General features: G+C 47.4%; 1 protein-coding gene across 1 annotated transcript in view; it reads right to left on the reverse strand.

The window, feature by feature from the left end:
- Positions 1-13813, reverse strand: part of LOC119178369 (arylsulfatase B) — a 74773-nt gene that overhangs the window by 6353 nt on the left and 54607 nt on the right. The window contains exons 8-10 of the mRNA XM_037429573.2: positions 8746-9045; positions 7785-8056; positions 7104-7286 (exon numbers count right to left, since the gene is read on the reverse strand). Coding sequence (XP_037285470.2) covers positions 7104-7286; positions 7785-8056; positions 8746-9045 — 755 coding nt within the window. The remainder of the gene's footprint in view (positions 1-7103; positions 7287-7784; positions 8057-8745; positions 9046-13813) is intronic.

Here is a 13813-nt window from a genome sequence, read left to right on the forward strand (position 1 = left end):
GCAGCGGCTCCGGATTTGATGAGAATGACACCGCCCAGTGATGACCCCATTGGAGGATTCTGACCTCACGAGCAGCGGTGCTTCTGGTTGGACATTTGGTTACTCGAAGAATCCACCCGGTGCGTATAAAAAAAAGCCCTGCGGTGCGTCGCGAGCAGTAGAGCTATGTGTCAGAAAAGAGAGCTTGGCTCTTCGAGTCTCTAAACTGTCGGCCCCAGTGCCGAATTTGTAACGCCTCTGTATATATGCTGTACATAAACCTTGTTTAACTTAACGTCGTCTCGTCCGCTCGTCTATCAGCTCTGCGCAGAAGCAGTCGCGAGCTGAGAAACCTACGCTACCAAACGGCTGGTGACCTTCCCGGCGGAGCTCGAGGCAGTGGTGCCTTCGGGACCGTGTTGGGGTCGCTGTCTTTCGTAACAGTGGTGGCAGCAGCGAGATTCATGGCGCCCTTGGTAACGTCGTCTGAGGCGCGCTTTGTACCAGTGGTTGGCAGCTGCGGGATCGGCCGGCGTCAGCGACATCGATGCGGTGAGTGCCTGATGTATTCCCCTCAGTTCACCAGACTACTCTAGCTCAGGTTATAGTAGTTTAGAGAAGGGCTGTGTGAAGCATTGGTGAGTGAGCTTTGATCGTTTCAAGCCAAGTCAGAACGCTATGAAACCAAAGTTAGTGCGGAGGGTGTAAACATGGCAGTGTTAAAAATTGCTTGTGCGTCTTGCTAGTAGATTTATAGTGGGTACGGCAAGTAGATTCCTAACAGGGGCAAACACCAAGAGGCTAGTGTGAACGATGGAAAACCTTAAAGTGAAGGAACTCATCGAAATTTCTGAGGAACACGGCATTACATTGGGGCGTGCGAAACTAAAGCAAGCGATCCTTGAGATTATGAGGGATGAAGGAGTGTCGGCTGAGGAAGTCGATGAGGTTTGGGCTGATATCAAAGCACGCCGCAAGGAGGCCGAAAGGCGAGAAATAGAAGCTCGCGAACGTGAAGAAGCTGAAAGGCGAGAAGTTCGAGAACGTGAAGAAGCTGAAAGGTGTGAACGCCGTGAGGAGGCCGAGAGGCAGGAGCACCTTGAGTTGACACGAATAGAAGTTGCAATCCTACAGTGTTCGCAGGTGTCTAGCGTAGCTTCTGCGACAGTTCAGGTCAGCGGTCAGAGAATTCGCGACCAACTGCCCCCGTTCGTAGTATGCGAGGCCATGGCGAAGTATCTCGTCAAGCTTGAACCCGTCTGTGAGCGAAATGCCTTGGAGCGGTCTCTTTGGGCGCAGAACCTGTTAGCTGTTCTTCCCGGCGAAGTGTCCGACGCGATAACTTGCTTGTCGAGGGAAGTGTTTGAGAGCTATGACGACGTTAAGGAAGTGCTCTTGAGACGTTATACGTTGTCACCCGAGGCTTTCGGCAAGGTTCCGGTATGCTATAAAGGGGAATGAGTCACACGTTGACTTCGCGCTTCGTCTTAAAGTCGATTTAGCTGAATAGCTCAAGGGCGAAGGTGTTTATGACGATCGCGATAAAGTGGACGAATGCATTGCATTGGAGTGATTCTACCATTGCATCGCTGAAGATGTCAAGGTTTGGCTGCAGGACCCCCGCCGCAGTGGTCTAGTGGCTAAGGTACACGGCTGCTGACCCGCAGGTCGCGGGTTCACATCCCGGCTGCGGCGGTTGCATTTACAATAGAGGCGGAAATGTTGTAGGCCCGTGTGCTCAGATTTGGGTGCACGTTAAAGAACCCCAGGTGGTCGAAATTTCCGGAGCCCTCCACTACGGCGTCTCTCATAATCATATGGTGGTTTTGGGACGTTAAACTCCACAAATCAATCAATTGACTGCAGGACAAACTTGGTGAAGTACAGCTAAACAAGGCAGCAGAGTTAGCTGAGGAGTATTATGCTCGCCGAAAGTTGCATAGCAGGGCAGTGTGCGTTGAAAAGGATGAAAGGAAAGAGGCCTTTTCAAAGAAACCTGATCAACCCGAACCCGCTCCGCACCGTAATTTCAAGAAGGACCCGTCTCTTACGAAGGACACTGTAGGGGAAGTGAAAACGGAAGCGGAGAAATCGAGTGCGGTTCCTAAACAACGCACTGATACCGCAGGGCGTTTGAATCACGAAAGCCACTAATCTGCTACAAATGCAAAAAGAAAGGGCACATCGCGATAAACTTTAAGCAAAAGTTTGCTTTCGCAACAATCCGAGAATCGGAAAAGAACTTGTGATTGTTGGAGCCGTATCTCGAAGAAATTAGTGTGAATGCGAATACGTGTCGAGCACTTCGAGACTGAGTGGCAACTAAGGACGTTGTCCATCCATAATTGGTGTCTCCGGGTGACCTTACAGGAGAATTTGCGTGGATCAGGCAAGTCGCCGAGGAGCAGAGTGCTTGCTTACCAATCGCTACGTTTGTCTTTGAAGGCCTGTTTGGTAAGCTTACCACCGAAGCGGCTGTGTCTGCCGCGCTTCCCGATTGTTTTCCTTATCTTTTCTCTAACATCTCGGAGCAGCTTCTCAAAGAGCAAGAGCAGGGTAAATCGTTTTTCTCCAACTTAGCGTTCATGGCCCTCACGCGATCGCAAGCGCAGAAGCTTTCGCAGGAGCTTGATCTTGTTCAATGTGGTGAATCATCAAGTGACCTTGGCGGTGAGTCGACGGAACCTCAGAGAGAAAATTTTTTGTGTGATTCATGTGAGCAGTCACTCGAGCGGCCCGTCGCCGAAGCGACTGGCGCGGTTTCCGTAGCAGGGGGAGGCAAGATGGCGCCATTGAGTCAGAGCGAGAGGGGCGCAACGCTCTTGCCTGTAGCGGAAAGTTGGAGTAAGCTGTCGAGGATTGATAGAGAAACACTCATTCGAGAGCAGCGTTAGGACCTCTCGAATAAAGCGCTAATGGAAAGCGTAAACTTGTGAAAAAAGAAAAAGAAAGTTTGTTTTTTGAGAAAGCAGGGCTTCTGTATCGGAGCTACACAAATGCGCAAGGTCGCAAGTATGAGCAGCTCTTGGTGCCACAAAAGTACCGTCGCCAACTATTAGAACGCGCATGAAAACGCGTGGGCTTAGCATCTCAGCATAAAAAAGACCAAGGCTAGAGTATCCCTTGAGTTTCATTGGCCGAAATGCTGGAAAGATATCGAAGATTTTGTACGCTCATGCAGCATTTGTCAGAGAGGGGCGAAATCCACGGACAAGTGGAAGGCACTCTTGAAGCTTGTGCCAATTATCACAGAAGCTTCTCGGCGCCTAGTAGTTGATATCGTCGGGCCATTTCCCGAGTCAAGGCAAGGTTGTCGGTTTATACTGACGGCTGTCTGTGTAGCCACAAAATGTCTGGAAGCCATACCACTTAAGGAGCTCAATTCCCCTCATGTCGTGGATGCACTGCTATATATATTTGCATGCGTTGGATTTCTTTTTGAAATCCAATGCGACAATGGTAGTGTATTCACCAGCTGCCTTTCTTCTACCTTTATGGATAAATGTGGAGTAAAAGTAGTGCACAGCTCGATCCATCACCCACAATCTAATTTGGTAGAGCGTATGCATTCCGTTCTGAAACGGATACTGAGAGCTCTTTACTACGAGCACAAATGCGACTGAAAAGCGTGTATTCCTCCCGCTATGTTCGCTTTGAGATCAACTCCTCATGAGAGCACTGCTTTTAGACTTGCTGATATTTTGTATGGCAGGAGTTTCAGAACACCATTGTGAATGCTGCGCGAGTCCTGGGAGGGATTCGAGGAGGACCCTAATGTAGTTGCTTAGTTCTAGACCTCCTTCAGAGGCTTGGGAAAACGAAAGATCTTGTGTAAGGCCACATGAAAGCTGCAGAAGTGTTGTTGAAGGAGTACTACGACAAATCGGCGAAGGAGCGTGCTTTTGAAGTAGGACGTCAGGTAATGCTGCTGCGGCCGTCCAAAAAGAACAATATTGAGGTTCATTTGAAGGGCCTGCAAAAGTAATATCGAAGCTTTCTGCTACCAATTATGAAGTGAAATTAGGAAGGCGGCCGAACAAAATTAACCACAGTATTTTGATGAAACCATACGTTCAATGTCAAGCGGTCGTAAATCTGCTGTCGAATGCTTCCGAGGAAGAGGGAGCAAAAATTTTGAGTTCTCGTGATGTCATCGAAAAGGGATCAGATAATCTTGGAGCAGTTGAACCTAGAGCCTAGGTTAAGTGAAGTCCAGAAGGAGGAGCTGAGAAGGATTGTTTCCGAGTTTGAAGACGTGTTTGCAGACCCTCCCGGAAACACGACGGTGATCGAACGCGATATCGAGCTAACTTGTGAGGAGCCAACTTTATGTTGTGTTCTATTTCGTTACGTTGTTGTACATGTAAAAATGTGAGTTCTCATTTTAAGAGTATTGTGTCCCACATGTGCCTCTTGATGTAGAGGGAATGAAATTCTGATAGACACGCAGCTAGGCATATGTTGTAAAATACTTTGTCTGGTGTTCTGTCGGGTGACCGAGGGCACTTGCTTGTGTCGTGTGTTGTCTGTTGTCGAACCGTTCTTGACAAGTTGCAGAACCATCGACAAGTGCTGAAACCAAAGATCGTCAGAAGAGACGAGCGAAGCTGGCCGACAAGTTGTGGCGACAAGCCAGTGTAGCTGGGATCCGTCCTCAAGAATGGGGTGTGTTCCCGGAACGGAGTCTGGAGCGGCATTCTCCCCATGACCCTGGAGGCAAACTTCGAGGGACCTGGCGAACGAGAGTGCCTGATATCCGAGCCACGTGGGAGTAGCTCGTCTTCCCGGCGCATTGTCTGGCGGCGGGGGTGCTGTTATGCCTGCGAGTCCACACCGAAAGTCAATGCCTCTAAAAAGGGCAATCTGTGTCAAGGCCAGTACGCGAGCCCGCCTGACGCGAACAACTCAAACGGCGTCATCACGCGGCGGCGCCGATCTGTCCCGCAATGCACATCGAGCTCCCTCAGCCCACGAGCCCGTCAAAGCAATCGGCGCCTTCCTGTCTGGCGAGTCTGACGCAATGCGTGGCGACGTCACTCGCACTCGTCTTTGGCTGCAACCGCGCGCAGCGGCTCCGGATTTGATGAGAATGACGTGGCCCAGCGGCGACCCCATTGGAGGATTCTGACCTCGCGACCAGGGGTGCTTCTGGTTGGACATTTAGTTACTCAAAGAATCCACCCGGTGCATATAAAAAAAGCCCTGCGGCGCGTCGCGAGCAGTAGAGCTATGTGTCAGAGAAGAGAGCTAGGCTCTTTCAGTCTCTAAACTGTCGGCCCCAATGCCAAATTTGTAACGCCTCTGTATATATGCTGTACGTAAACCTTGTTTAACTCACCGTCGTGTCGTCCGCTCGTCTATCAGTTCTGTGCAGAAGCAGTCACGAGCTGAGAAACCTACGCTACCAAACGGCTGGTGACATTCCCGATGAAGTTAGAGGCCGTGGCGCCTTCGGGACCGTGTTGGCGTCGCCGTCTTTCGTAAGAGTGGTGGAAGCAGCGAGATTCGTGGCGCCCTTCGTAACGTCGTTGGAGGCGCGCTTCGTAACAGCACACGCACCGCGTCACGTTAAAATGTATTGGCGCCTTCACTGTGGCATGTAGTCAAGTTCTCACATGACAAGTATCTCATGATTATTGCTTTTGCACCAATCACATGCCTTTGAAATCCATTGATGTCACGTAATACCCCTAACTTAGCGTGAACCAAAATATTATGGGAGAGTAAGATGGTTTGACGAATATGATGCGGTGGTTAAGACATGAATAATATCACAATCCCGTTGCGTACGTTGTCAAGCATTTCCCTTCAGACAGTGGCACATACCCACAGATGGGTACGTGCCACAGGTGATTGACACTTGGTATCTACCAAGGAATGACGAGAACACACATGGCCAATGTTAACGTGTGAGCGTTAGGAAACACCCGACAGTGGTACTGTCGACCTGACGAACGCAAAGAATAAATGTCAAGGTCCCAGCTGGAATTGAACCCAAGCATTCTGCGGGGCAATGAAGCAGTTTACCACAGAGCTGTGCCAGGTTTTGGAACTACTTTTCAAATAGACGGTAATCTTCGTCAAGCATCAATGATAGATGCAGTGCTGCCTACCCAATTTCATAAAAATTACATATGTACTCTTTTATTACAGCCGACACGTCGGGTTAACGTCAGTTGTGGTTAGTTGTCATGTTCTGAAGTTGATTTATGTAGCAGTGCCCAAGGCTAGCAACCTCTCGAGCGTAAGTGCTTCATATCAGTTTTTCGTGTTGCTATTACGTATGCTCTAGTTAGCATCGTTGCGCAAGTGCAAACAACTGGTTATATGAACATCTGCAAGTCTTCAACATGTGTATATGCGGGCAACATTTGTACGTATTCTTAGACTCATTCATGACGTGTCTCTCAATTAAAAAATTGCAGCACGGTAACCTTCCCTCAACATGCTTCGCATAACGTTGTTGCCGAGGTACGTGGTATCTGCCGAATTTTTTTAAGCTTTAGGAGACACGTAGGGCTCTTCAAAAGAGATTTTACCCGCTAGTATTTTTATAAAATTTTTCGTTTCTTTGTGGTGAATTTAGAAATAAGTAACAAGTGAAAGCTAAAAAAATGAAAAGTTTGTAATATTAGAAAACAAATGCGTTTTCAAAAAACTTGCTACGCCCCAAAACTATGCCTTCATTATCACGGCACTTTCAGATGCATGGGCTGGCCGAAATAGTTCGGGAGCTATTGGATATCGCAAAAAAGTCTGGTGGTACTCTGGTTAAGTACTCAGAAAAAAAGCACTTTTTCTCATCTGCCTTTGTCTTCTCATCAGGTGACCGTAGAAAGTAGTGACGGTAGCCCCTCACCTAATTGCCCGTGCAATGCACTTATCGGGTCGAAGGGCTTATTTACATACACACACATATAGAGCACCACTGTCAATCTGTCGAAGTGTAGCTATGAAAACAAACATTGCGTTGTTGGTTCGAATGTAATTGAAGTGCTACACAAACATTACCGATTCTATCACATGACTGAAACATTTTCATCGCCACCTTTCATTTCCTTCAATAGGTATTTAGGCTTTGTTTACAGCGTGTTTCAGCTGAAATATAAATAAGTGATGGTCACCTCTGGGTTTTCAAAGGCGATGTCGTTGTACTCGCATGGGTCCCTCTCTATGTCGTAGAGGCAGGGTGTGACCGTTGAATCACACGAGGCCTTGCTTGAGTTTTGCTTCCCACAGTTCACGGACGTTGAGTAGACACCACCTCCTTCACCGCAGTTCGGACTAAAACCCCGAATGTTAAGAATCTGCATAAAATATAAAAAAGCCGTCTCTTTGATATTCATAGTGTGAGAGGCAAAGCAGAATATACAACTTCAGTCTGATTTTTGAGGCAAAGTTAGGAAACGAAGAAACTGACCATTATTTCAATTGTCGAGGTTTCACGTCTTAAAACCTTCACTTCAGGTTGACGGACGCCGCCGTGGAAAGCTCGCGAAACTTGTAGAAGGTACAAGGCTGGTTCTTTTGTAGCGTTAAGAATTATTCCTTGCAAAGTCTGCCTCCCTTTCTCATTTGTTCCCCTATACCACGCATCATTTGCATTGCATCTAGCTTTGGCACTTATGGCTTCTCACCCGAGTTTCATTATTCTTCCCGTAGAGTCTGATAACGCAGTTGATTTGAGTACATACAGTTTCTACCTCACAGCAGCCGAGATAACTACAAGACACAGTTTGACAGGACACTTCATTGGCATTTTGCACAGAAAACCGTATTCCAAGAAAATATAGGTACTGCCTTACCTTGTAAGTGATGCTTTCAATGCAGCTTTGATGGGCCAGTTTAGCTTCTTCTGCTGTCGATAGCCTGTTTCCGGGTATGTCCAACCATTCAGACGTACCATCAGGAAACGCTCCGTAGACAAGCTTGTACGAATCCTGAATAATTGCCTCATTGCCCTCGATGGGATTAATGTTCAACAGTACCTCGCTGCGAGGCAGATTGGTGAGAGGATCAGTTATGGACCGCAGGTGGCTTACACCGTCGATTCCACCAAGCTTGGACGGATCTCCTCCTGTGGAGAGGAATATACCTTATTTAGGGCTGTTCTTGTGCCCCAGAGCAATATAATGTTCTGAGAATACTTCAAGGATAACTGTTTAATTCTCCTAGGAGCAACTGTGACACTTTAGTTACACTTAATGTAGTGCATGCTGTAGGCGCACACATCTGCCCTGTTTGTGTGCATGCTCGGGTACAACTTCTAGTTCATTATAGATGCAACTATATTTGTGACAGACCTTCGTTAATATAATTTGTCAAGGGACAGCTTGCCGTGCTACAAAGCCCGATATATTCACGAGTATAGAACTGTGTGTGCCTCCGGCATAGCCGTTCAAATGACATCCAGTGTGTGAAGAACCCGACGTTGTTTTCGTAGACTGAACTTTTGAGTGGCCCTGTTGGCCTAAAATGCTCGCTTTGTGCGACCTAAGCTAGATTCAACGTAATCAAAGAAATATTCTAAACTAAAATATAAAGCTCCATAAATAGTCGTTGCTTTTTCTAAAGAGAGGACACTGGCGACTACACGGACAGCAATGATCTGAATTAGCCTTTTATATTCATGTTACTGCCAGATGACAATATATATATATATATATATATATATATATATATATATAGATGCGAAATATACTTAGTTCCGATATGAATACAGAGAACGCCATGAAATGTTACGTATTCTGTGCGTTTTACTCTTACCTGCCATCTCGTATAGGGTCGGTAGCCAGTCTGTAGCGTGAAAAATGCGGTCATATAGAGATCCTCTTCCGTGCCACAGTGGCTCCGCAGTCCACACGAACCCGGGCACTCGTACGCCACCCTCCCAGAGGGTAGATTTTTCTCCCCGCAGAGGATATGATGACGCGCCGTAGGTGCCCCAAAATGTTGCGGCGGCACCATTGTCGGAGCTGAATGACAGGAACGTGTTGTTTAGCATTCCTGCCTCATGAAGAGCCTCGAAAATTTTCCCGATAGACTTGTCGAGCGCTGACACCATACCTGTATGTGAAAGTCACAAATTGTTATGTATTACTTGGGACACTTCCATTCCTAGGATTTGGGTATATGTCTATGCGTCGCCAATTCTGGGTGGCAACAAGGTCTTAATAACTGATATGCACTCTAAAAAATTGCAGTATCCAGGGAATAGTTGTACTTGCCAGGTGTGGCATATAAGGCTTCGAAATGATATTACACAATAATGTAAGTATTACACGCATACATGGTGGTACACTAACAATCAACTCATCAGCACTCCTACGAGTCATTAAACTATGGAATAACCGGCCAGACAACATAGCTTCATTATCCAACCCAGATGCATATCACCACCAACTAATTGCTCATTTCCACTGAAGTCGTTTCTTGTTCATTAGTAACAAGCACATTTCTGATACACGTGTATGCAATGTATATATGTGTATTGTACCACTTTTACGTATACATCATGTATGTATTCACTATGTATTAGACATTATGAACGTTTTATTTAGGAAGTGTTCAAATTTATGCGTTGTTTCCTAGCGGTGTTTGATTCCTTTCCATGTTTTGGTCGTTCAAGTAATGTTAGAGTCCCCCTTACAAAATGCCCAAAAGGCTTGTAAGAAATTTCAAATAACAATACAAAGAATGCTGATGGAGCCAACGTTTTGACATTGAAATTATCTTCGTCAAGGCAACGCTGTTGCCTTAACCGCTTCAAGCTTCTCCAGTCTTGTCGGCTTCAGTTTCGTTTGGAAATCAAGTTGTGTAAGAAAACCAGGCGCACAATCATAACGAACCTGACTGAATCAAATACGACTTGTCCTACTCGCAATTGTTGATAATTTTCGCATTGGTTCAGACATTCTGCGTTCAACGTTTGCTCATAATTTCCGTATGACAGTTCTAAATTAAAGCTGCTCTACTTACTAACATTTTCATGCTACGTGTGACTGTTTTTTACTATAAAACGTGCAAAAAATTATTTTATTTTTGCTGATCAAGTTTTGTAAATAAGAAATTAGTCAGCTTATTTTCCGCCCCTTCATAAAACATAAACAATATAAAAGAAGATCAATACAAATTCATGGCTGCAATGTCCAAGTGGCCAGCGGACCTGAAAGAAGGCACGAGCCCAATTCGCTTGCATGCGAACTGAGAAAAGACCGCTTCCATGGCAACTTTCCTCCTCTCGATTTTTTGACCTTCTCCTCTATTTGGGAACCTTAGCAGTGGCGTCATGAAAGAAATGTTTTGTTCGTGATTTATTCCTTGTAGGATGCCCGGCAACCGCCAGTGACAATTGGGGCCCTGCCGCTGCCGAAAGCGAATGCATGGGAGGCATAGGGAGTTTCCACCCAATGCTGCTGTTGCACAGCTTTTTCTTCTTTCTCCTTTAATTTTCTTAGATTTTTGTTCTAAATAAGAGAAATTGTAAAATAAACTGAAACCCTGAAGTGCTGTAATTTTACTAAGATATTGAATAATTCTCTTGTGTATAGAATCAGGAGTCGTATTTTGTAACTAAGTTCTTTCGTCATATTTGTTTTTTTTACCTATTTTCTATTCCCTTACGGCAGGCTACCACTATCGCGTACGGGAGATGGCAATACGTGTACTTGTCCTGAAAACCTTATTTTGGATTAAACATTGAGCCACGGACATTACACTGTAGAAAAAGAAAGATTCAAGAAATTGTTGGGCATCGTACTGCACAAATCGTCGCGATGGTGAATGCAAATTTATTAGTTTATTTCTGTTAAGACTTACAATTAAAAAAAATGGTGGATATTTTGAAAACAATTGCCATTCTCTTGTCCTAATGACCGGCCGAGTGAAGGAGTAAATCACAAATAAGAAAACAGACAGGTACATCCACCTGTGAAGCGAATCAAAAATTATTTTCATATTTTTCTGAAATACGCTAAACTTCAATATATTATAATCAATATCTAAAGAATCGTGGGGTACCGCTGCTGAATAAAATATAAGGTTGTGCACAGGGTGATAGGTAGCCAGTGGAAGCGGCTCGACAGCGGCTGCGTAAAGACAGGGCGCAAAAAAAAAATCGTTCTTCGTGTAGTTGTCTCAACTACTTTATTAACTGCGTTTCCTTGAGGGCCTAAAGTGGCTGCAGGCATTTTATTTGTCTCTTCAATAAGATAACAAATGACTATACCAGCGTAAAATGATTAAATTAAACAGCGGGGTGCACGAGCATAAGTTTTAATTATCTCCACATAGACAGCTGCGGTTAAGGGGACATTTTATCGACAATAGCAGAACGTTTAGATTTGTAATTGAAAACAATTTCATAAATTATCACGTCCATAAAAACAACAAATTGCAGACTAAAGCTGGATTGTTTTTTTTTGTCCAGTGGCCGTGGCTGCGCATTCACATGCCTCTGCTGAGCCGATGGTGCCGATTCGCCTGTCTTTTGTGCTCGGCCTGCGTCGATACTTTCGTAGCTTAGGGTGACCTCACATTCGCCAGCGTTTACACTTGGCGACAACATTGCTTGGCTTTGGAGCAAACGGTACAGAGCTCAATCGCGTGCATCCTACAGCCAGTAAAGGTAGGTACAAGGTAGCACGCGTATTTTTAACGTGAAGTACAAATGTTGCTCTTTTATTTTCTACGTGGAGGTATTTGAGATAGGACGCAGCTCACACGAGTAAAATATTCGTATGTATTTTAATATATGTGTAGTGACTCCTTGCTTTTGAAGCCTTGAGAAAGTCCCGCCTTTCTACGGGCACCTCAAACGCTAAGGGGCGTCTGCGTCTATATGAAACTCTTCTGGTGCGCACCCGTCACTTTTGCACAGCGTTACGAGACGGGCGCCAAAACGGACTACTTCGCGTAAGGCGACATGTGCAGAAGTTTCGCCTCCGTAGCTTTCTCCCAAGTGCCAACAAAAGTTTCCGATTAGTAAAGCCTCACATTTTCACTTTCATTTTCTGCGTCCTGGCCATGGCGTTTGGAACTACAAGTTAGCCCTTCAGCGACACAGGCGTCCACGAGAAAGCGTTCACTTGTGTTCGAAATGTGCAACTTGCTTGGCACCCATGGTGCGCAAAGAAACTTCCACTGGCGCTGCAGTGGCACACACTGTGAACCTGTTTTCCGGTTGACTTACCTATAGAACCTGAAGCGCCGCTTTTGACCTATTTTTAAGTGTGAATGCACTTTATAAGCGACCCCAAACCATCCACCGCCGTCGGCGGCGTCCGCAGTCTTCTCTCTGTCTCTAAAAGAAAGAAGACTTGGCGGGCCGCAGTGCGACGCTCTACCGAATAAACCACGGACGCGACGTCGATATCGGTGTCAGTAACGCGCCTTATATCTTTAACGCCGCTGCGCGCGTCCCTCTCCCCCTTCGCTCGCTCTTCCGCTCTCCTCGCTCGCTGCAGCTGCGCGCGCACCCTTCTCTCTCGCGCGCCTGCCTTCTCTCTCAGTCTCCCGTCGAGAGCGGGTCGTGCGATGGATGTCCCTGAGGCAACGCTACCTTCAACAACGATTGCAGTACAACCGAATGCCAGCACTGCACCCGTCGTTGGAGGTGACGGTACCGCGGTGGTTTCGCCGACGTTGGAAGACAAGGCGGCACTGCGAAGGGCTCGTGAGACCGAACGTAAGCGGGCGAAGCGTGCAGCGGATGCCGAACTGCGTGCTCGCGAGGCCGAGTGCAAGCGGGCGAAGAGTGCAGCGGATGCCGAACTGCGCGCTCGCGAGGCCTAGGACAAGCGGATGAAGCGTGCAGCGGATGGTGAACTGCGCGCTCGCGAGGCCGAGATGAGGCGCCCAAGAAGCGGAACGACAACGCAAGCGTCAGACGGAGAAGGGCGATGAAGGCCGGCGTCAAGACGCCGCTCGCAATCGTCAACGGCGAGTGGACGTTCCCGAAGCCGTTCGAGCCGATGAACGTGCCGCGCGGGAGAGGGTGCGAGCCCTGGACTGTCCGGATGCGCGTTTGAAACGCGACTTTGTGGATCGCAGCTTCGGTCACAGCTGCGCCGTGTGTGACCGGCTGTGGTTCGATAACAACCTGAGCTGCATTTCCGGCGTGAGGAACGAGACCAACAGGTTGAACGCGTTGCGGGTTTTTTGGAACGAGTTCGGAAGACGGTCGGGCGAACACCGATGCGACGACATGGATGCGCAAGACCCGCAGCTGGCTCCCTTCGGTGCGTACCGGGTGTGTGCGTCTTGCCGAGAGTCCCTGCTGGTCGGGCGGGTTCCGCCGTTGAGCAAGAGTCACGGCTACGCGTACCCGCCTCGTCCCGCGGACCTCCCCGATCTGAACCCGGTGAAAGAGCGCCTCATCTCGCCTCGACTCCCTTTCATGAGCATCAGGCGGCTCACGCGGGGCAACGGTCAGTACGGCATTAAGGGACAGATCGTGAACGTGCCCATCGACGTTCCGAGCGTGGTGGAGTGTCTTTCGCGGCTGGTTCCCAACGGATTTTAACTTTACTCCCCCTCATAGCATCACCCCGTGCATTCGCACTTAACCATGCTCACCCTCGTTTTTGTGGGCGAGGCTTCCTAAGCCGTGGGTCGTGCGTCCGCGATGTATGTAGTAGCAATAGTAGTCGTCGTAGTAGTCAGTAGCCACATCCACGGCCGCAATAGAGGAGCGGCACGAGCACACCCTTTTAAATGGAGTAGGCGACCCACGCACGTTAGTCATAGATGAAACGAGTGCTGTTTCTGATGAAATACCTTACAGAGACGAGTATACGAGTATCTGGTGACTTAACCTACAAAAAAATTTGCCTGA

This window comes from Rhipicephalus microplus, chromosome 1, assembly GCF_043290135.1.
Source record: "Rhipicephalus microplus isolate Deutch F79 chromosome 1, USDA_Rmic, whole genome shotgun sequence".
NCBI lineage: Eukaryota > Metazoa > Arthropoda > Arachnida > Ixodida > Ixodidae > Rhipicephalus > Rhipicephalus microplus.